The sequence below is a fragment of the Dendropsophus ebraccatus genome, chromosome 1, assembly GCF_027789765.1.
Source record: "Dendropsophus ebraccatus isolate aDenEbr1 chromosome 1, aDenEbr1.pat, whole genome shotgun sequence".
Taxonomy (NCBI): Eukaryota; Metazoa; Chordata; class Amphibia; order Anura; family Hylidae; genus Dendropsophus; species Dendropsophus ebraccatus.
Genome location: NC_091454.1, coordinates 38,384,400 through 38,410,094, shown reverse-complemented (window position 1 = coordinate 38,410,094; position 25,695 = coordinate 38,384,400). Strand labels below are relative to the sequence as shown.

The window sequence follows — 25,695 nt, the reverse complement described above, 5'->3', positions numbered from 1 at the left end:
TTTTAATTCCCAATTCATTAAAAGTCTTTGACAAAAAAAAAGGGGTAGGTAAAATTGTAAACTCTAAGGCTATGTTTACCCAGCAAAATATTAACCCTTATAGGACTCGGCCAATTTCAATTCTTGCGTTTTCGTTTTTTCCTCCTTGTGCTTAAAAGGCCATAGCACTTGCATTTTTTCACCTAGAAACCCACATGAGCCCTTATTTTTTGCTCCACTAATTGTACAATGCAATGACAGGCTGAATTTTTTCATAAAGTACACCGCGAAACACTTTCGTTTTTACGCCGTTCGCCCTGGGGTAAAACTGACTTGTTATATATGTTCCTCAAGTCATTATGATTACAACGATATGTAACATGTATAACTTTCATTCTGATGGCCTGTAAAAAATGCAAACCATTTTTAACAAATATATGTTCCTAAAAATCGCTCCATTCCCAGGCTTATAGCGCTTTTATCCTTTGGTCTAAGGGGCTATATCAGAAAATGCGCAATTTTACACTTTGGGATTTTTTTTTACGCCATTTACCGTGTGAATACAGTTTATCGGGAATGTGTTGAATTAATAGTTCGGGCGATTATGCACGCGGCGATACCAAACATGTTTATTTATTTATTTATTTTTATTTATAACATGGGAAAAGGGGGGTGATTCTGACTTTTATTGGGGAGGGGGCTTTTTATTAATAATAACACTTTTATTTTTACTTTTACACTAATACTAGAAGCCCCCTTGGGGGACTTCTAGTATAAGTCCACTGATCTCTCATTGAGATCTATGCTGCATAGATATGCAGCATAGATCTATGAGATAGGCACATGGATTGCTTCCGGCTGATGCATCCGGAAGCAATCCAGTGCTGAGGCGGGATCAGCGCCATTGCGGCGCTGACCCCGGACAGGGAAAAGATGTGTGGATCACTCCTCCAGGACAATGTCCCGGAGGAGCGATCCTCCCCACTAGATACCAGGGAACGTCTGCATCAAGTAATCGGATGCAGCTGTCAACTTTGACAGCTGCATACGATTACTTTATTAGCGGGCACGGCGATCGGACCGTGCCCGCTAATAGCCGCGGTCCCAGGCTACAAAAGGCACCCGGGACTGCGGCGGTTCAGAGTGCAGCCGCCGCACGGCCCCGCTCTGAGCGCATAGAGGCGGCCCTTGACATACAGGTACGTCCAGGTTCGCCTAGGGGTTAAAAGCAAAAATGGCTGTTTTTGCTAAATCTTTAGCTTCAGCTTAGGCATTATTCATTAGGAGGGGTAGGCTTGCAGGGTGAGTTGATGCATTGAAGTTGGGAGTCCTGCTCCAGTGCACTAAACTGCCTGATTCACATTTCCATTAAACTGAAGATTTAGCAAAAAAAGCTCTAAGAATGAAGGTCAGAAAGTTACCTTCATTCTCGGCTTTCCATGCGCACCTGGAACATATAGCAGGTTACAGAAAATTTCCCATTAGTCTCTCACAAATTAGATGTTACAGGTGTGGTCGTTGTTTTTTTTTTCCCTTTAGTTTTTTTTTTTTTAAATGTGTGCAAAAATAGCCTCGGGTTACTTTCATACCAATCTTTGGACCCATCAAAAGAACCTTATTTGAATGTTTTATTTTTTTTTATTTAAACAAAGCACATGTTCTTTAACAGTTCCCATTTTTGTGGAATGCAAACTTAGAAGTATTTTTAGGAGGTTTGTATAAGAATGTTTCAGGTTAGTATCCGTCTAGTGTTATAAAAAAAAATTTTTGACATAAAAAACATCAGTTTTTTGTGGGAGGGGTTCTTTAAAACACTTCAAAGACAAGACTATACTTATACAAACTCAAGTAATATTTACAACAGTTTGCATCCCAAATAAATAAATGGGGTCCATAAAAAAATATATTTTCTTCATACTATTTTATTATTGACTTATCTTTGACAAAACACAAAAGTGAAGACATTATTGTGAACGTGGCCTTTCTTCAGATACCCAATTGTGTAGATGAATAAGGTGCTTCTTTATATAGGAAAATCAATGCAAAACAGAATTTGTAAATATTTGATCAATTCTGTTTTTAATAAAGAAATTCTATAAACAGATAGAGATTATGGAAAATACATGCACAATCATTCCAAAGCAAATTACTGTGTGCCATATATTTGTACTTTTCTTCAACAGTACAATCTTTTGTAGTACTAAATGTTCCCATCCTCTGCCACATAGACATACAATATTCAATAAAATGGAATGCATATTATCATTTTCTGTCACTCATTCTGCTTACTGAGTAACAAATAAAATGCAATAAGATCAAATCAATTTTTAGTTTTTTATATCTTGTCAACCCATAAGAAGGTTTATCAGAACAGTCACAGACCCCATTGTTGTACAAATAAGGGCAATTTTTGCATAATGTTTTGTAACTTAATGCTAATATAAAAGAAAATGAAGTTTATCACCTTGAATGAAGTTAAAGACTTTCTTTATTTCACACGGGGGGATACAGACAAAAGCACTGGTTGGCCAGTTGTGGTTCTGAGCAAGGCAAGTGTCACAGAAATGCATCAACCAGTACAACCAGTACTTTTATAAAATGAAAAAAGTTGTAACGTTTTTACATTCAAGGTGCTGGACTTTGTTTTCTTTTATGTTGATACGATTCCGGGTTTATTGTGCACCGTTTGAAGATCTAGAACCGGTGAGCTGACAAGGGTGTTAATGCTAACTTACCATGTTTAGAAATAAATATATTTTGAAAAGTCATCCAAGAAGTTACAGTATCAAGAATCCAAATTTTAGTAACCTTTAGTAACCTTCAGTTCTTTAGTTTGTCTGATGAAGGTCATAAAAGGAATGAAAATGCTTAGCATTCTCAAATTTCTGTCAGGAAGTGTTGTTTTGTGGAAACACCAAACCATAAATTATAATTGACTGACCATAGTGCCCAGGACAAGATGGTAGAACTTCCAGTCTGTACTGGAATTTGGTATTGTCATTTTATCTGATAACTTTCATTGTGGGTAAACCAAGCCTGGTACATCAGTGATGTTTGACATTGACAAAGCTGTCAGTAAAGTTGTGCCTATCTATAGCACAACTCTAAAAGATTAGTAGTTACTTTTTTTCCTTGTGTTTTTCTTTGGACCATATATGTTATTGTACTAGGGAGTCTCCCTCATATCTTTCCGGATTGTATAGGTAGTAAGGTATTTTTGAGCAGAGCAAAGTGAATGCAATGTGTATCATGATGATCTATAATCTATATTATAGACCACTCCCACACTGACATTCATGTAACCAAACATACAAGGTTATTCGCTGGAGGACCAACTTTAAAATAGAAAGTATATGCACTTTCTGCTATAAAAAAAACGTTCTTGTTGGCACCCTGACAAAGCCTTGACCATTTTATTTTATTTTTTTTGGTGGCGTGATATTTAATGGAATTTTCTCTGTTTGGCTATCCTGGGGTCTGTTAAGAAAACTCTCTGGAATTATGTAATGGCACTCGGAAAACATTATTCTACTTCATCTAATCTTAGATCCACTTTTAAGGTATTTGCACACTTTGGAAAATAAGCCGTAAAATCCATTGCGGAATCCGCTGCTCGCGACTGCGGCACATGTACGTCTCTGCCCGTGTCATAGACTCCATTTTATGCACGGGCGGATTCCGTCGTCTGTCCAAAGAATGAACGTGTTAAAATAAATTATTAACAAAATTTTAAAATGTATGAAATGATAATAGAAGTCATTAAAGTACCATACATGCAGCCCATGCACTTACTATGAGGCTTTTAGAGAAATTGAGTTCCAGCCATGGTTGGCTACATCCATTATTTTGAACCTGGGCAGGAATCCCCTTTTCAGTGACCCCACAATATAAGAAAACCAAAGTGTGGGGTATTACTACAAACAGATGAGAGCAAACAAGCCCCTAGTTCTCCTGTGTTCAGGGGCCAATTATCTGCTAAACCAGGCAGCCATCGACCTTATAATTGGCCAGCGATCAGCCAACAAACAAGGAAATAGTCACTCGTCAGCTGGTTGCTTATTTCTGACCTGTCAAAAAAATAACCTACAGCCAGCGTCACATCTTACTGTGTAATAGGAGATGTGTGACCAACAGCTGATTACGCTAGTGTATTAATGATAGAGTAATGTATTATGGTGTTAACCAGCATCATACTGGGGGCCTATGTTAACATTTCCTATGGGGCCCTCCATCTTTTATGTACTCCAATAGTCAGATTAATAGAAATGTCAAGCTGCATTACAGTCAGAAGGAATCCCGGCTGGAGTGTATACACATAGTATACACTCTGGCTTGGATCCCTAGCGGCCACAGTAAAAACTGACATGTCAGTTTTGTGCGGCCGTTATTCATTGAATAACAGCCGCACACCACTGACTTTTCTCACTATGGAGAGTGTGGCTCCAGCCGCACTTTCCATTGTGTGCTAAGGTGAATTGGGATGCGGGCGCACACGGATGCACCCGCCTACCAATTCAATAGACTTTAAGTTTATTCGGCTGGTACTGCAGTACTGGCCGGAATGTTCTTCACAGACACGGGCGGGTCACAGAACGGCCAGAGTCTTACCTGGTGTGAACCCGGCTTTGAAGGGGTATTCCGTTGAATATATATATATATATATATATGTATATATATGAATATATATATATATATATATATATGAATATTCCAATATTTGTTTTCCAATGGCACAACAGACTCAGAATAGTGTAGCAGAGCAACTGATTTGGGTACTTTTTGTATGGCCCCTTTTTCCACAGAGCTGTGATAACACATCGTAATTTGTATGATTCCATTTGAAAGAATTCAAAGTTTTCTTTTCAAATCAAATAAATAAACATTGTGGCATGGTCCATCACACTTTCTATGTACTGTATGGAGGACATCTTCCCTAAGGTTATGTTCGCACATAGTATTTCCGTCAGTCTTTTGGTCAGTCTTTTATCAACCAAGACCAGGAGAGGAATTCACAGGGCAAAATTATAATTGAAAGAGTTTGTGTTTTCAACCAAGACTGACCAAACGACTGACGGTAATACTATGTATGGACATAGCCTAGTATTGCTAGAACTGCTACCAGAGGAGAATGTCTGCACTAACAATATTCAATCGAGACCTTATGGCAGGATGAGAGTCTTTGCAGGTCCCTATACAGGGGCAACTCCCATACAGTATTTGTGCACACAGCGCTTACACACATTTATTTTGCAGAAAATAATTCTCTAGTAAAATAATAAACAACTATACCCCATAAAATGAAAGTTCTTTACATTCCCTGTTTCCATAGGTGATGATAATGATTCTTATTAAGAATAAGCAATAATATCTATACATCCTCGCCCACCCCCTATGGAATTAATCATATACATTTTTATAGTATTTGCAAAGCTAATCGTTTTACTGTGATCATATAAAAGAACTGTGGGTTGGAGTTAATGTCTAAACACATTCATGTCTTAAATAGTACGAATCGTAAAAACAAAGAATTGAAAATCCTGAGAAAAATTGTAAGGTTAGCACAAACACCCACCTAAGACTGTTTAAGTGCTTTCTGATGTGGAAAATGCATTCGAAATGCATTAACTACCAGTTTCTACTATTTACACTTAATTTGATTTACAATTAATTTGATAATATTTGTATTTTAATTAGACAAATAAAAATTAAAATGTACCACTATAGAGGCAGACCATGCAGCAGGGACATGATGAGAGGAAGCCTGGTACTAAATGACTTCCTGTTTATAAACAACATATTATATATTCAGATTTTCTGTCTACAATTTACTTTAATGCAAGCTGTATAAATCCATATGGGATTTGCTCCCCCTAGTGATGACTTCAGGCAGTCAGAATTTTATTATGTAGAAATATGTAGATGATGGCACTTCCGTGGCGGTGGTGCTCGAGGTGAGAAAAATGTTCAGATATTAGGAAGAGCCCGGCACTCACCAAGTAAATTATGCTTCTTTATTGTAGTGTTTACACCCCTAAGCTGATGAAGGCCATGCTTGGCCAAAACGTGTCCTTGTATAATTTACTTGGTGAGTGTCGGGCTCTTCGCAATATCTGAGAATTTTATTATGTAACATGTTTATCAATACAAAAAAAATTATACATTTTATGGAGGTTGGGCTTACTTTTAGTTGTACTAAAATAAACTAATGATTTCTTTGCAAGTCCCTGGTAAGACTGTACTTCATATATGACATTTCATGGTAATTTTACAAAGGTTGTTCTACTTGTATGTTGCATTATTAATACGAACCAATGTCATAAATGTCTCCACTCATGACTTTTGAGACTTTGTATGTAAAGGTAATGATGAAGACCCCAGGAGAACTCTTCAGTGGTGATGTTCAGCAATAATGAACCATTCATGTTGAAATAGTTTTCTACACACTATTCACATACAATAGCAGCCTAATGTTTTAAGGGTGCAGATTTTAAGAACTTAGACTATATCTAATAACCTAGATATAAATATTCATATTACCAGTTTAAAGATAGATATTTGGTGATTATTTTTTTTTGCAAAGGGAATGCTTCGTTTGAACATTTTATTTATTTTATTATTTTTTTCTTTTCATTTCGATTGTTTTGTAGTTTATAATCTTCAGTATACGAGGCCTAATGGTTATGAAGCATTTCAAAGCATGAAACATTGCCTAATATCTATAGCAGGGGTTGAGCCAGTTCAATGCGTCTGTATTGCAAGTCCACAGTCAACCTCATTCTATAATTTGTAAGAGAATTATGGTTACAATACAATCCAGGAACCTTTCTAACCCCTTAACTAGTCTAAAGTAAAAATTTGATTGCAACCTAACTATTTGTGGTCATACAGTAATGGTTGTCACATGAAGTACCATTATTTACAGTATCATAAGCCAACTATTTCATATATATCCCTGCAAACTATGAATGGTAGATATGATGAACAGGACACATCTGTAACTGCTATGTATTTTACCACCATGCTATCTGACAAGCTTGAGGTCTAGTTTCGCATTTTCCGTTTTTTAAAAACAAGTTTAGTAGATACCTCTTGTACTGTACACCCAACACATTGGAACCGTGGCATCAAGCATAGGCCTCCTCTAGTTTTTGTATTTTAACTATGTTTCATAAGCAAACCTTCAATTTCCTTAAGACAGAGGCAATATGGCAAATAGGAATTATTCCGTGTTAGATACTGGAAGCAATTCCCAGTGCAAAAGACAGAACATGGATATATGAGTTGATGGGTTATTGAGGTGGTGCTGATGGTTTGATTGCTGGTTCCCGATTGAGATATGTTGCCCAGTAGACCAAGTTAAAGATCCCAAAAAGTAGTGGAAATGCTATTCTTGATAGTCGGTCAATTTTGCTCACACTGTTGAATGTCTTCTTGGGTTCTGCAGGCTTTGGCTTTGGTTCAAGATCTTTTGGTTCTATGGTTGCACTTTTAGCAATGGTTGCCAGACCAGGGTCTCGAGCAATAGGTGGGTAGTTTGCTGTTGCTGATGCATATGTGTTGTTCTTCTTTATAAGGGGATCCTTCACTTTTTTGGGCTAAATAAACAGAAAATGCATTATCAGTACACCATTCAGATTGTGCACAGGTATTGCCTTTAATTTGAGTATCTTTAAGCACACTGACCCTATTCCCCATGGATGAGCTATTCACCTAAATATATGCAAGTTCTTATCTACAATAATATAGTAATCGTGAATAGATGTATTGTAATCGTGGATAGATGATGCCAACCAGCACCATCTGGGATCGAGGTCCTTATGTATGGACTTAGGGCAGGTATTGGAGTGTCACTCTGGGCAGTTACACATTGTGTTGGTGACCATATAAAGGCCAGCTACAACCGCAGCAACGAGACCAAACTTCAGTGTGGACCAAAGGAAAAAAAAAACACTTTTTGGCGCTTTATTATATGAGCGCCTTCCCGAGGAAGCCAAGGAAGCTTTGAGCCGAGAGTACCCTGGAGCAAGCTGCGGTGGAGGAGGTGTATATATGCTCTCTATTGAGTTGTGCCTATACAGTATATCTGCACAACTCTTCTAGGTCAGTGAAACCACTCAAATCTATTATTTTATTGACTAAGATTTACTACACCAGAAGGCGCCCCTGTCTCTCTTTTTCTTCTATATTGGAATCATGACAGACGGAAATCCTCTATGTCTAAAGAAAAGAAAGTCTCCCTATAGACAGGGATAGGGATTCTTTACTGTAAGAGCAGTGAGAATATGAAACTCTCTGCGATGTTACTGTATGTTGTGATGATAAGGGCATTAAACATGTTCGAGAGATTTGGAAGTTTTCCTTAAAAAATATATATTACAAGTTTTGGTTACTACATAGGGCATTGATCTACAGATTTAGGCTATGTTCACACAAATTTTTTGTATTTCTACAGCAGTTGTTGCCGATTGTTAATAGTTGGCCGGGTGTCTATGGGATCCTGGCTGGAGCATATATGTCAGTTTTCTGCGACCGCTATTCATTAAATAGCGGCTGTTGAAAACCATGTCAGTGCACACGATGAAGCGAGCTAGAGTGAAGTGGAGAGTTCTGATGCGGGCAGGCACGGATGCACCGGCATCAGAACCCTGCAGCCGAAAAGATCATCCGGACTGCAGTACCAGCTGGGATGATCTTTTCAGAGACCGGCCGCTCCGTGACGCGGCCGGGTCACGGAACAGCTGCTCTCTTACACCATGTGAACATGGCCTTATCCTGATTTCCTAATTTATAGGTTGGATATGACAAATATCTTATTTCATCGTGATCAGCTAGATGTCTTTTTTTCTGAAGAGGTTCGTTCACAAATGAAAAATATGACATATGTTTGCCCCACCACTTCCAGATTGATTGCAACTAGCAGATAATGTTGGCTTTATCACAGCAATTTGTGTACCTCTAGCCTGTTTGCAGCCAGCAGAGATAGTTGGACGCCAAAAATAGCAGAGCTGTATGCCTTTAATAAGAGGTGTACAAATGGAGCTACACTCTTTACATAGCTCTACATTTGTGCAACATATATACAGTATGTCAAGACAAAAGAGGCACAAATTGCAGCTGATCTATTTTCAGCAAATGACCACCTTCACTGACTGCAGGAGATAGACAGCCATATTTTTCATTTGATGGCCATATTTTTTTACCCTTCAATATTTAGTGTACCTGCTTTATAAAAATGTAAACAGAAACATAAAGATTTTTTTTCTTCAAATCAATAAACAATTAAGATAATTCCTCATCTGCTGCTGATCTCAATGATCACAAATTATTTTAGTGGTTAAATATTGATGTACAGATTAAAATGGAAACAAACCCACTCATTTTATCACTCAATTAGAGATTGCCTCCCATCTCCTAATGACTCAGATGATTGCAGTACAAGTACAGTGCTTTCACATCAAGGATTTTCAAGCAAGGGCATCATATTTTGATGATTATTTTTTTATTTATTGACATTTTTAGAAAATTCATTAGTCTGATCAATAGTTATCAGTAAAAAATTGCTATTATGGCAAGAAATGATCTATATGTAATTGGAAAAACATTTAATGTCTAAAAATTCTAATATATTTACAGTTTATTAACAATACTCTGTGTTTACTAAAGGTGAATGCAGCATTTCGGTCTCATCAACTCTAAAAATGATGGATCAAAAAGGGATCAAAAAGTTGCACAGGCTAGATGACATTTAGATTTATGCCAATTTATTTGACCCAAATCTCCAGCCATCAGCCAAACCAATGCTACAGCCGCCATGGTTCATATTCCTTCTTTCTTATAAGACACAGAGTAGGGGATTCATGTACACACAGTGCCAACCTTTCTCCTTGAGGTGGGTGCTGCTGTGGACACCTGGCCCCTTAGGACTCCAGTCTCTTTTCCTTTTAACCTTAGAGTTCTTAATAAAATATACATAAATAAATCCTAGTATGGGTGATGAGACCTATTCACTGACTCCCCCCCCCCACACACACACACATGTACGACTTAAAAAAAATGCACCTGCAGTCACATACTTATGTAATTTCTTATAAGAGTAAATTTACAAAACAGTTGCATGATTTCCCATTCATTGAAATGTGGTTTGCAGAAATCTATGAGCAAACAACCCCATTAATATCAATAGAACTGTTGTTACATATATATATATGTATATATATATATATATATATATATATATATATATATATATATATATATATATTTATATATATATATAACTATGGGCTTATATAAATTCTTTTTTTCCCCCTTTGTTTAATTTAAAAATTTGCTTAAAGATTTGGCATGTCGTTCCGTGAAGGTAAAATTCTGACAAATATTTGAAATACTATATAAATATTAATATAGACAGAAATCTGATTAAACTTTTGGGCATCGTTCAGAAACCTGAATTGGAAGGATTTTTTTTTTTAATTAACGTTTCATATAGATCATATATTAATGGCCATAACAATACAAAGATGTGTGGAATATTGACTAAGAAGAGATTAAGTCAGTCTTGACACTGTATGTATAATGGAATACATGCACCGAACTGACATCTAGTATTTTATTCTAAAGTCTCTTCTTTTAATAATAGATTAGGTTGGGTTTTCCACTTCTCCTGACTATGGTTGTAATAATCCTCTATAGAGATGTCCTGCTTAAGTCGGAATTTATGTAAAGCAAATGGTTTAAATAAACTAACAGGGTCTATATGACGTTATGTACATTTCTTTTCAGATAAAGCCACTGGGTGGCAATGTTCCATTAATGTTGATAACCAATATTGTATTTAACCTCTGAAGAGCAGGTAGAATGACAATCCTATCCAGGAAAGAGGACCAGGACAGAATTACAGAATTACTACCACTTATTATCCACCTTATTATCATTACTAATACATGAATATCTCTATTGAATACATTAAATCATCCTTACATAATAACATGTATTCTTACATAACAACACATATTTTTCCATTCTGAGTGCTAGTGAGCAAGCTGACACTGTAAATGCTCCATATATACAATGCTCTTTGTATTCAGCCAGGCTCCTCTATCACATATGCTGTTTCATGTGCCTGGGATTTTCTGCAGGTAGATAAAACAGTGTACACATGGGAGATTGTCATGAAGCTTCGGCATTAGACTGTGGCATGTGCCTCCCAGACTAATGATAGACCATGTAAGGGCCACTGGAAGTTGTATAATACGGTTTCCTTATGTACCAGCTGGCAAACATCCATATGATACAGAATTCCATGTGAAAATATAATAAGGATAGGAAGATTAGTTTAGAAATGTCACATGTGAACAAAGCCTAAGGGAAAGAGGATTAGATTATATGTATAATACTTACTGTATGTTATATCCAAAAACAGAATATGGTTATTGTAATCAATTATTGGAATTTTTTTCCCCAGAACTAATGAAAGAAACATTTTCTAAATGCAATTCCCTGCAGCTACCGTTCTGATAGTTTCTGGTCCCCACTGTTTTACCCTGTTCCCCACTTCCTCTGATGGGTCAAACATGCACAAAATGCCTGCTCAGTTAGTCACTGTCTGCAGTGGTGACCTTTTTCGGACAATGAATGGCAGAGCAGGGATTTCCGACAGGGTTCACATGACAAAGAAAGCAGGGAGCAGCTCTTTCATTCTTAAGTATTATATTGAAATATAATAACTAATAAATGCTATGTTGAATGACACATTGCATGAGCATGGCAGTGATGTGCAACATGGTAATGCCAAAAACTGTAGGGCACACTTCAACTGAAGGTCCAACCTTCTTTGTGCACCTTTAGTAAATCTGGCTAGGTAATTGGGGACGGGGCTTAATATAAGACTAGTGTAGGTCAGTCTTAATAAATCCCCCCTTTTGTTTTTAGTATCTGAACCATGCCATGATATAATGCAGAGAGAGCAATGTTTATTCTCTATTTACAATAAGTAGCACCAAAGTTCTGGGAATATGTATGTATAAATGTATATTAAAAGCTTATCTATAAGAAAGCTTATCTATAAGAAAAAACGAGAACAAACAAACAGCTTTTTACCATCAGAGCAAATGCAACCCCTAGGATCCCCCCAATTATCAGAACACATCCAACCCCTAGGATGCCCTCCAATAATTAGAGTACATCCAACCCCTAGGATCCCCTCTGATTATGAGAGCACATCCAACCCCTAGGATCATCTCTGATTATCCGAGCACATCCAATTCCTAGGATCCCCTCTGATTATCCGAGTACATCCAACCCCTAGGATCCCCTCTGATTATCAGAGCACATCCAACCCCTAGGATCCATCTAATTATCTGAGCACATCCAACCCCTAGGATCCCCTCTGATTATCAGAGCACATCCAACCCCTAGGATCCATCTAATTATCTGAGCACATCCAATTCCTGGGATCCCCTCTGATTATCCAAGCACATCCAACCCCTAGGATTCCCGGCCCCCCAATCATTACAGCACATCCAACCCTTAGGATCCCCTCTCATTATCCGAGCACATCCAACTCCTAGGATCCCCTCTTATTATCTGAGCACATCCAACCCCTAGGATCCCCGGCCTCCCAATCATTAGAGCACATCCAACCCCCAGGATCCCCTCTTATTATCCGAGCACATCCAACCCCTAGGATCCCCTCTGATTATCCGAGCACATCCAATCCCTAGGATCCCCTCTGATTATCCGAGCACATCCAACCGCTAGGATCCCCGGTCCCCCAATCATTAGAGCACATCCAACCCCTAGGATCCCCTCTGGTTATCCAAGCACATCCAACCCCTAGGATCCCCGGCCCCCCAATCATTAGAGCACATCCAAACCCTGGGATCCCCTCTGATTATCAGAGCACATCCAACCGCTAGGATCCCCTCTGATTATCCGAGCACATCCAACCCCTAGGATCCCCAGCCCCCCAATCATTAGAGCACATCTAACCCCGAGGATCCCCAGCCCCCCAATCATTAGAGCACATCCAACCCCTAGGATCCCCAGCCCCCCAATCATTAGAGCACATCCAACCCCTAGGATCCCTGCCCCCCCCAATCATTAGAGCACATCCAACCCCTCGGATCCCCTACGATCATTAGAGCACATCCAACCTCAATAGTCACGGTAAAACCCTTCACTGTATTTCCAGAAACAGCAGCTTGTTAAAATGTGCCTAGTGCTATCTGTGTCTAATACTGAAGTTCATCCACATTTACAGTAAGTTCTGCTGATCAGAGATGGTCCTGTTGGTTCGATGCCCACTGATCACACGAAAGAAATCTATTTAGCAAATGCTTGCAAATCTTTCTAAAATAAAAAGAAGTTGGAGAGGTTTTCTGTTGAATAGAAAAGATCCTTCCGGTTCTGCTCACTGGTGCTCCCTAACAGTCTCAGAAGTATACCTTCCCAGATGACAAGGGGTGGGTGTATGTCAGGAGCATTGCATGTTCAATAGCTACCCGAAGTAATCAAAATCTTGTGAAGAGGACCAGAATCAATGATCTGGAAGTTTTGAGTTATAAAAAGGTAAGTAAAACTTTTACATGTGACAGGGGCATTGTTTTTCTGTATCTGTATACGAAACAAAGTTTTGAGGACTTGTCACAATATTGGATGCTGTTGGACTTTCTTGTTGCTGTATGTCACAGGTACATGTCAAAAGTTTTGATCAATTGGTTGCTGATACCATTAATCCCCTGTGGCTGTGATCTGAGGGGTCGCTGCACAGAGATAATTGACAATGGGGAAATGAAGCACACTACCACATGTATATCCCTTCTCATTCTCCTGATTGGTGGGGATCTCAGCAGTGAGACCCTGGCCATTCAAAATTTTCACATTTTTTTTTCTCTATGGTAGTGTTAATTTAAATCTGTGTTCACATTTTAGTATTTTGGTCGGTATTTTTTACCATCATATTTTCTGTGAGTAAGGTGGAATCTGATTGGTTGCTAGGGGCAACTTAGACAATTCTACTTTACACCAATTTGATAAATCTCCCCTCTAGATTTTATTAGTCTGAGTATAAAAAAAATTATCAGATTTTTGTCACAGACAAATGACAACCAGTCACAGCTCATTTGAAAATGGAAAGCTGAGCTGTGATTGGTTATTATAGAAATCACACGCATGATTGGGTTTTCACTTAATTTTTAAATAACTTGAAAAACCCTTAAGACGGTCCACTTATTTCTTTCGTCATTTCCATACACCAAAAATATATGATTATCAATTATATAATTATAAAATATAATTACCTTCTCTGGAACTACACTTTTTCCATCCCACGCATAACCTCTCTTTGTAAAATAGTTTACTGTTGCAAATTCAATCAATGCAGAAAACACAAATGCATAACACACTGCTATAAACCAATCCATGGCTGTGGCATATGCAACTTTCGGAAGAGAATTTCTGGCGCTGATACTCAGTGTAGTCATGGTAAGTACTGTCGTCACACCTACAAACAAAAGAGATACAGTGGACCAGTTATTCTAGTGATTCACTCCTGAGCACTTGATCCTTAAAATGTTTGAAAACATATCAGAGCATCCATGAAAATTATATTATTCATTCATTAGCAACCTAAGGTATTAGAATAAATCTCATTACAGTCATTAAGAGCTTAATGAAATACTTATCACTCCTTATAGTGTCTGACCTAATGAATTGTAGGAAACATGGGGGGGGGGGGGGGCTACCATTACTTTCTCTGTAACATGTTTTACCCGTTCCACAGTATTTATTAAGTTAAATTTGAATGCTAAACATTATTTTTTCTATTTTGCGCCAAGTTTAATAGTTTCTTAGCCTGTGCAGCTTTAGTTATTTTGCGCAAAGTTAAATTTTGTGCAACCCTTTGCCACCTCCTGACCACTTCCTAAAGTCTAACTATCATTCTTTGCTGGCGACATGATAGTCTGTTAAAATCTTGCCACCGGCATGTCTGTTCGGACACGCATTGTGGACAGAATTAATCAGGCAGAGCCATTGACTGCATTGTGAGTGTATATAGTCAGTACACATACATTCAGGCACTGCCAGCGGCAGGATTCTAACTGGTGATAAGCGAACATTTATGTAAATGTTTATATGTTCATACAAACATGATGCTCATTGTTCGTGTTCGCCGATGATTGGCTGTACAGTTAGCGCCATTATGTATGCTACGTAAATGCTCTAAAAATGCGATGCGACGCTGGGGCAAATTTTCTTTCCTGATTATTGGCACAATAATAGAGGGAGAGTGAAACGAGCAGGGACAGCAACTGAATTTAGTTAGGCAGCAATTTTCACAGTGGTAGTTTTTCAGTGTAGAGAGGGAGAGCTGAATGAGTAGTGCTTAGAACGTTGTGAAATTGTCAGTGTAGGGAGAGTGACAGAATTTAGTGTTTTAGCACAATAAGGATTCATTTTTTAACCTTTTAGTGACCAGGCGTCCATCATAGTCCATCGTGTCCATTATCGTCACAATGTATTTGAGTTCTCCGAGGCTAAAAAGGGAGGCTCGATCTTGACTTGCTGAGCTGATTGCACACTGCGGCCTAAAATTCTTTGCGGGTATGTATGCATGTCATTGCATATATATATACGAATGGGCAAATAAAAAATATGCTAATGCACCTCGTAATTGCTCCAATATTACATATTTTACGCTTTGCACCTGATAATCTGTATGCACAGAAATGTACACTTTTACTGTAAGCTCGTTATTTGTTTGTAAATGTTTGGCGAACATGAACACGATTGGGATGTTCGCTTATCACTAATTTTACCAGCATAACCTGCCACCAGCAAAGAATGATGTTTGTATTTTTGTGTGAGAAATTCAAAGGTTTATGCCTAAAGTGATAATTTATTGAATGATAAATGCCCCCAGGTGCATATAGGAAAAAAAGGATAAAGGACAAATTGCTGAACTTCAGGAGCACTGGAATGCCTCCTTGACTCTTATACAGTCATGGTCAAAACGTTTTGAGAATGATACAAATATAAATTTTTACAAAGTCTACTGCTTCAGTTTTTAAAATGGCAATTTGCATATACTCCGGAATGTTATAAAGAGTGATCAGCTTAACAGCAATTACTTGCCAAGTCAATATTTGCCTAGAAAATGAACTTTATCCCCAAAACACATTTCAACATCATTGCAGCCCTGCCTTAAAAGGACCAGCTAAGATCGTTTCAGTTATTGCTCCATTAACACAGATGTGGGTGTTGATGAGGACAGGGCTGAAGATCAATCTGTCATGATTAGGTAAGAATGACACCACTGGACACTTTAAAATGAGGCTGGGGCTTGGCATCATTGTTTCTCTTCTGTTAACCATGGTTATCTCTAAAGAAACATGTGCAGTCATCATTGCACTGCACAAAAATGGCCTAACAGGGAAGAGTATCGCAGCTAGAAAGATTGCACCTCAGTCAACAATCTATCGCATCATCAAGAACTTCAAGGAGAGAGGTTTCATTGTTGCCAGGGCTTCCAAGAAAGACCAGCAAGCGCCAGGACCGTCTCTTAAAAGTGTTTCAGCTGCGGGATTGGGCTACCTGCCTCCTGCTCAGGAATGGCAGCAGGCAGGTGTGAGTGCATCTGCACGCACTGTGAGGCGGAGACTCTTGGAGCAAGGCCTGGTCTCAAGGAGGGCAGCAAAGAAGCCAGAAAAAAACATCAGGGACAGAGTGATATTCTGCAAAAGGTACAGGGAGTGGACTGCTGAGGACTGGGGTAAAGTCATTTTCTCTGATGAATCCCCTTTCTGATTGTTTGGGACATCTGGAAAACAGCCTATTCGGAGAAGACGAGAAGCCAGTCTTGTCTCATGCCAACTGTAAAGCATCCTGAAACCATTCATGTGTGGGGTTGTTTCTCAGCCAAGGGAATCGGCTCTCTCACAGTCTTGCCTAAAAACAGCCATGAATAAAGAATGGTACCAGAATGTCCTCCAAGAGCAGTTTGGCGATCATCAATGTATTTTCCAGCATGATGGAGCAGCTTGCCATAAAGCAATATGTTCTGGAAGCACAGACAGATAAATGAAAGATACAGTGGGGGAGATTTATCAAACTGGTGTAAAGTAGAATTGCCTTAGTTGCCCCTAGCAACCAATCAGATCCCACTTTTCATTTTTCAAAGAATCTGTTAGGTATGAAAGGTGGAATCTGATTGGTTGCTAGGGGAAACTAAGACAATTCTACTTTACACCAGTTTGATAAATCTCCCCTATGTGTCTCCTTGATCTAACAGCGATCTTACAGTGTCCACAGCTTGGAATCTCAGGTGGAACTGACAGATTCCTTTTAAGCCCAAGGTGTCTATTGTACATAAATTTTTGCTTATTCCTCAAATTATCTTTGACCAGAAAACAAGCTGCTTTGAAAATTTTTTTTCCTCTACAGTTGATGTTCTATTTAGTACACAATTTACTTTATCATAATGTATGTATTGTTACAACTACAAAGGCTCCTTTTAGATGAACATAAAGCTGCTCTCTATGTACGTGTGGATTATGTCAACTGGAGCCTGTCACTATCTGCAGCACACCCCCTCTTTACAAGGGGAGATGTGCCGATGACTATTTTTGTAAATGTGCAGTACAGCTATCAACCAGTAAATGGGCATTTGCACATTTGTCGGCTAATCAATTGGTCTTTTAAATAAGGCAATAGTTGGTCTGTTGCCTGTGACCTTAAGATGGTGAGTGTGAAGGAATTAATTAACTCTTTGTCAACGATTGCATGCTAGAAAAGCTACTCTAATAGCCAGTGTGGATATCAGAGCACTGATACACTTTATAGGAGATCAGGAACCTGGTCAGAGATGTGATTGGACCAGACACAAACGCAGAAACTGACACAGCAAGGATAAGTAAAAAAAAATAATAATAAAATGTCAATCACGTAAGCAAGACAGAGTTTAACTGTTAAAGGGGGTGGACATTTTATAGTAAAATTATTCAATGTACAGTATTGCCACTTACAGCAGCTCCCTGTGTACCTTAAAGGGAACCAATCACGTCGAAAATTAAGATAAGGAAACGTGCTGGCACATCACCCAGCACGTTTCCCAAACATCCCCCTGTAACCTCCGTGCCCCCCTCCATCAGTCAGTAATCTTACTTTGAAGAAGTCCCGCGCTGTATGTAAATTTCAGGCAAGTAGTCACGATGGGCGGAATTAGTCAAGGTGGGCCGAATCAGTCACAGGTCCTGGGCGTCTGTAATGGCTGTAATCACGCCCAGAGGGGCGTGCTTGAGGTCTGCCTTCCATCCACGTGACCCGGCGGCTTGCGTTTCACGTCGTCGGCACGCTGACATCATCCGCACGCAGCGCCGACCTCTTCTGTAGTCCGCGCATGCGCAGTACGGTGGGAGACGACGACAACATACTGCGCATGCGCGGACTTCGGAAGACGACATCGCTGTGCCGACGACGTGAAATGCAAGCCTCCGGGTCACGTGGATGGAAGGCAGACCTCAAGCACGCGCCTCTGGGCGTGATTACTGCCATTACAGACGCCCAGGACCTGTGACTGATTCTGCCCACCTTGACTAAATCCGCCCACCGTGACTACTTGCCGGAAATTTACATACAGCGCGGGACTTCATCAAAGTAAGATTACTGACTGATGGAGGGGGGCACGGAGGTTACAGGGGGATGTTTAGGAAACGTGCTGGGTGATGTGCCAGCTCGTTTCCTTATCTTAAGATGGATTTTCGGGGTGATTGGTTCCCTTTAAAGAGCTAAAATCAGACTTCTCTTCTCCAGCCTGTGCTGTCCTGCTCTATGGTGAGTCTGTTCATAAGATGGCTGACATGGAGGAGCATGTGACCATGGCCAGTGTTCACCACTGAGCCTGTATATGCCTATGGAGGACACTGGGATGGGGAATGGTCACACGCTTTTCCATGTCGGCCATGTTATGAAAAGACTCACAACAGAGCAGAACAGCACAGCCTGGAGAATGGGAATCTGATTTTAGCTCTATAACGTTCACAGGGAGCTGCTGTAAGTGCTGTGAGTACCCTTACTAATACTGTGCATTGAACAATTTTACTCTAATGTGGCATTTAAGTATCCAGAGGAAACTCAACAGGGAAGAGATAGGTGTGGCAGATAAATCAATCAGCAGAGCAGAAGTAGTAGAGCTGTGTTCAGACAGTGTTAAGTGAAGTGCAAATAAAATAAAGAATACAAATATAAAAACATGACGCAGTCTCAGCCGTATACCATGAGCTGAGGACTACACCGAGGTTCAAACATGCTTGGGCATAACCAACAACTATTGCACTGTATGCAAACCAATTCACATGTATATCAAAAATTATAGGTACATATGAAACTTGATAAGCGATCTTGATACCGAAACGAGTTGGATGGCTCAGTAAAGTTCATCACAAGACCACAGCTATTTGTTGCTTATAATGCTTCCTTGCAGCACTGTCATTGCTGATTTTCTCTAGATCTTTTTTCTGATGCTCACAGATTAATAAGGACACTCCAGACCAGCAGATATAGCAGCACATAAGATTTTGGGGTGCAGGGAGCTCCACCTCTGCCATCCTGTCATCATGGAAGATACGTCTTCAAGAGGAGATGGCACCAAATCACAATTGTTGCATGCAGGCCAAACATGATGACATGTGGTATCTAATAGAGTTCTGGAGACTGAGAACAGATGGAACTCTGCTGCTCCCCTATAACTAGGGGAAATGTGACTCAAACTAATGGTGCATTTATCAGAGATTTATCTGACAGATTTTTGAAGCCAAAGCCAGGAACAGACTATAAACAGAGAACAGGTCATAAAGCAAAGACTGAGATTTCTCCTCTTTTCAAATCCATTCCTTGCTTTGGCTTCAAAAATCTGTCAGATAAATCTCTCTGTGTAAAGGCACCATAAGTGCTTCAATTATAGGCATTAGACTGTGTTCACATTTTGCACTTTTTTTGTGACACCATTATATTACTGCTGCATTTTTTGGCAATAATGTAGGATTTAACCTATTAAGGCTATGTTCACACAACGTATATATTTTCTTAAAATCACGTCCGTTGTACTACGGCATTGATTAATACGAATATATACGTTACCTCTCTGTCTATAGGATCCCAGCTGGAGCGTATACACATAGTATACGCTCCGGCTGGGATCCCTAGCAGTGCCGCAAACAACTGTCATGTCAGTTTTTTGTGGTCGCTATTCAGTGAAAGTTATGTCAGTGCACACTGTGGAGCAAGCGGCTCGGGCCGCTTACTCCATACTGTGCTGCGGGGAGTTCTGATGCGGGTGCGCATGAATGCTGGTCCGCAGTGCAGTAGCGGCCGGGATGATCTTTTCAGAGGCCGTCCTAATAATGCAAAATCTGGTAAAGGTTAAAAAATAAAAGGCACAACATTTTTAGGGTATGTTCCCACACAGTATTTTTGCTCAGTAATTTGGTCAGTATTTTGCAACCAAAACCAGGAGCGGATTGGAAATACAGAAAGGCTATGTTCATACACTGTTGGAATGGGAATTGGCAAATAATTTCTGTTATTTTAAAGCAACATTTTTAACATGATTTTGGTCATTTACATTAAAAGTACAACATTACTATGAAATGAAAGTTCCCTTTGCCCCTCTAAGAGAGGCATTAATCCCACCACCCATCCTTACTCTCTGAGAAAAACAATTAGGCAGATTTCCTGGCCTTCTGTGCAGCACAGCAGAGCTTATCCGCCCTCCTCCGTATGCAGCAGCTCTTCTCTGCCCATCACAAGCCGTTACTCCGCTGACTTCTCGGCCCCTGCTATATCAACTGAATCAGTAATCAGCCAGAGCTGGTGCTTGTCCTGTCGCTTAAGGCAAAATGCTCAGACGTAAGACATGGAAGATGTGCAGAAATGCTCTTTCTCTTCTGCATCAGTAGCCTCATAAAATGCTCCGATGCTGTCAATTGACATGCTGCTCTAAAGGGGGTAATTCTGTTTCCAGGGCAAAAAGCCCCCCCCCTCTTCAGTTTACCCAGGATCCTTTTGACTGCAATGCTGATCTTCATTCATCAATTTGGGGCAATCAATTATTATTTGTTACATTCAATTACAGGAGGTTTTAATGAATTGTGTGAATGCTGGATCAGATTTCAACAGACTAGCCGACAGAAAGTCTACTTTTTTTTTAGGTTGCGTCTGAACATGTTCAGCACATCACATATCTCATGGTTACCTTGACAACTGTAGATATTAATATATTACATCCACTGCGGTGTTTTCACTACATCGTTCGTTATGAAAATTGGATGAACATACTGATGACCACAAGTATCACTTAACAAGCAATGTGCTTTGGCATTTAATAGGATTTGGGGAAACCTGTTATTTTATTCCTTGGGGAAACATCAAAAGCACAAATAACTGAATTATAATGAATATGTATTCTGCTGAACGGCAAAACTGCTTGCACAGCTTTTTTTTTTATCCTTTCCACCAATGCAGGGAAATGGTAGGCCACTAATAAATACAGAACAACAATAGCAACGACATTAAAGAAGCACTCCAGCATCAAACACTTGTAACCCTCCCAGCATAAGGCTGGTAAGGGTAAATGGCTGTCCCACTCCCCATGCATATCAGGTACTCAGTTTCTCCATCATGGTGTTAGATCTAGTCCTTGCTGTGTGCACTGGAGGTAACTTTCCCAGTATAGGGGTATGTTCACATGTCAATTCTTTGAGCAGAGAGTGTCGGAAGCGGAGGCAACGAGCCCTTCCATAGAGACATTATGGAAGACGGGATTCCGACACTGAGGCAGAAGAGATTCTACATCGGAGAGCTCTGCTGTGGAATTCCTTCGCTTTTACTCAGTGCGAACATACCCTAAGTGTTACACCCACGTCTATTCAGACTTCAGTGCAATCCTCTTCCTGCATAGTACTTCAGAGACTGCACTTTTGGCCATACTTCACTGTGCATATTTCCCACCAGTCTGAACTGGTAGCTAGAGCTGGGGTTTTGTATTGGATTGGATTGCTTGGTATTCTGGCCTCTTTGCCAGTCCTTCTTACCCACATGTTGCTGCAATTGTGATCATCTATAAGCTGCTGCACAGGTACTGTACATGGTGGTTTCTGCCTGCTTCTGGCTTTGTCCTGGTGCTTTGGCTAAGCAAAACAGCTTCACTTCCGGGTTTGGGGTTTCAGCATCCCACCTATCCGATATTTATGACCTATCCTAAGGAGATACTTGCCCTGATATGTGCAATATTTCCCATTTTCTTCTCTTGAACCATTGGTGTTTGTACCATTGATGACATATTTATTCATATACTGAGACCAATTTTGCCCACCACAGTTGCAAGAGTCAAATAAGTTCCCAGTTAAGAAGGGCTTCTTTATTTGGCTTTTGTATCTCCTCCACTGACCCCTAAGGGTCACTAAGGCTAAGTCCATGCATGGGATTACCTTATTAGAGCAGGAGACCTGCTTTTGCTAGGCTAGTGTTACTACGGTGCACTAGGGATAAGAAGACGTTACATTCTTGTATGGTTGTGTTGTATCTGTAATTTCAGCATTACTTAAGCACATATTACATGGGATGACGTAAAGAAGCAAGCGAGCGCTGCCGGCGCTATTACACATGTCGGTAGCGAGTGAGTACGGGGGGTACGGGGGGGGTCGGTGAGCTGCGGTGTGCTGTCCGGGTGATTGCTAGATCGTCCTGGCAGCCCATAGAGCATAGCTGAGGTCTGCTGCAGCTGCTCCTATATCACAGAGCGACAGCAGCATATCGCTGCTATCACAGTCGTTTGTCTTTCAACATGTTGAAAGACAAACAAAAGCAATGATCAGCCGACATCGTTCATGTCGGCTGATTGTTGCCTTCCATTACACGGGATGATTATCGGCCGTAAAGAGCAGAATACGGCCAATAATCATTATGTATAGGACATTTAGGCTTGGTCTATATGACTGCAAAGATTTCTGTGTTGCCCTCAATGAATTGTGCTACATGAGCCCAGACAAAAATCTATCCTTGTTGAATTTCTGGCAATTGTTGAAGGCGTAGTTGTGGCTCATTGAAGGTTCAGATACACCTACATTAGCAGTGATGTTGCACCATTCAGGGAAAGTGGGACAGCAGTCTTTGGTCGAGGAACCCATGTTGCAACCAAAGTCACCACATAGCCCTAGCCTAAAGGTTAAGTACTACAAGACTCAAGCATAAATCCAAGAGATACCTATACACCTTTAAACAGTTATTTCCCCATACACATGAATATTTGGCATGAATGGACATTCAAGGGGAGGAGTAAGCTGCAGCCAGACAGTGATGGGACCAGACCCAGGAACAAAAAAACAACAATCGAACCCGCCATCAGTGCCCGTTTAGGCCAACTTTGTTATGAAGTATTTGGGGACTACATATAGATTTCTGCTAAAGATGATTGAAACCCAGTTCTTAATACAGTAACTATCATAGTTTTTAAGGATTCAAGCTCTGTGCACAATGAGATTCATCTTCTTCCTTATCGGGCTACAGTGTTAGATAAGAGCAGGACGCTTTTAAAGCCTGTAAAAGCAGGAAAAGCAGAATGGGAGGGGGAAGCTCCTAGTAAGATCACTCAACTCTGCATGAATATACAGCGGATAGAGCTGTACACTCTGAGCATGCACGTCCTCTTTAGCTGATGGACATAACCAATGACTACAGGAATGAGCTGTAAATGCCCCACTGATATTTCCTCTATAGGTCACTATCCAGCCATGATGGAAAATGTCTACATTTAAGCCCACTTCTGAGACAGCCTAGGAATTCTCCTGAAAAGCCAACTTCTGGGCAGGGTTTACATAAGCTCTTCCATTTTTTATGGCCATATTGTGGTATTGTCTACTGTAAGTAACTGTGCATGTCTACATGTCCATATAACGGAGCCTATGTTTTATATAGACATGCACGTAAGGCCTCTAGCTTTCTTTTTGTTTACAGGATGTGTTTTATATCATATATAGGGAAAACAGGGCATTTAGTGGTAAAAAAAAAATCTTTGGCAATCAGCACGAACAATTTCCCATAATGCAATGATTTTAATTCTTACATTGAAACACTTACCAAATACAGTTCTTGCTGGAACAGACTCCCTGTTGAGCCAAAAGGACACCTGGGACAGTATGACTGTCATAATGCAGGGTAAGTAGGTTTGAATAACAAAGTAGCCAATTTTTCTTTTTAAGTGGAAATGAGTTGTCATAACAACATATTCACCTGGAACAGAGAATAACATAAGTATTTTTATGCAAATTACAGTTATAATGTGCACTAAATAGACTATAATACATATAAAAGACATTGTAGAAAATGAACAAACACTCTTGCACAGCAATCAAATGTGGAAGAGCCAAGTCTTTATTCCCATAAGGACTAACACTTAACACTAATCTTAAGGTAGGTAATTTATTATTACAAAATGACTTATTGACTTGATCTTCAAAGGGGAAGTCCAACTAGAGGTAAATAAATAAATAAATAAATAAACCTGCTGCAGAAGCATATAGCATTGCTAACCGGTCTAACCAAGTTTTAAAACTACCAAAAATCCATTTGTTTTCGGGGTCTTAGTTCTATATTTTGTGGTTATACTTCCTGGTTGAGCAGTTGCTCAGTACTACAAGTTCCATAATGCATTGCTTTCCCTCAGTTGTTAATCACAGTCCTCCACCCTTCCCATTCCCCGCCCAAAGCTGTTGCAGAGCCTCGATGCTGTGTTCACACTTTGCAGCTTATTGTGTTACTGAATTATTTTATTGCAGTACTTCATATCATTTCATGGTGGTCCCACCCACAAAGCACACTGTATTCTCTACCTGTAACAACACACAGTGCTGTATTCTCCACCTATAACACCAAACAGCATGCTGTATTCTCTAACTGTAACATCACACAGCACGCTGTATTCTCTTCCTGTAACACAACACAGCACACTGTACTCTCTACCTGTAACACCACACAGCACACTGTATTCTCTACCTGTAACACCACACAGCACACTGTATTCTCTACCTGTAACACCACACAGCACGCTGTATTCTCTACCTGTAATACCACACAGCACGCTGTATTCTCTACCTGTAACACCATACAGCACGCTGTATTCTCTACCTGTAACAACAGACAGCACGCTGTATTCTCTACCTGTAACACCACACAGCGCACTGTATTCTCTTCCTGTAACACCACACAGCACGCTGTATTCACTACCTGTAACACCACAGAGCACACTGTATTCTCTACCTGTAACACCACACAGCATGCTCTATTCTCTACCTGTAACACCACACAGCACACTGTATTCTCTACCTGTAACACCACACAGCACTGTATTCTCTACCTGTAACACCACACAGCACGCTGTATTCTCTACCTGTAACACCACACAGTACTGTACTCTCTACCTGCAACACCACACAGCACGCTGTATTCTCTACCTGTAACACCACACGGCACACTATATTCTCTACCTGTAACACCAAACAGCATGCTGTATCCTCTACATGTAACACAACACAGCACGCTGTATTCTCCACATGTAACACCACACAGTGCGCTGTATTCTCCACCTGTAAAACCACACAGCCCTGTATTTTCTACCTGTAACACCACACAGCACACTGTATTCTCTACCTGTACCACCACACT

The 25,695-nt window shown here is 40.0% G+C and overlaps 1 protein-coding gene across 1 annotated transcript in view; it reads right to left on the bottom strand.

Moving 5' to 3' along the window:
• Positions 1-7,268: 7,268 nt before the first annotated feature.
• Positions 7,269-25,695, bottom strand: part of GABRA1 (gamma-aminobutyric acid type A receptor subunit alpha1) — a 118,535-nt gene continuing 100,108 nt past the window's right edge. The window contains exons 7-9 of the mRNA XM_069954103.1: positions 24,112-24,264; positions 14,280-14,482; positions 7,269-7,574 (exon numbers count right to left, since the gene is read on the bottom strand). Of these exons, the coding sequence (XP_069810204.1) occupies positions 7,269-7,574; positions 14,280-14,482; positions 24,112-24,264 (662 nt within the window). The remainder of the gene's footprint in view (positions 7,575-14,279; positions 14,483-24,111; positions 24,265-25,695) is intronic.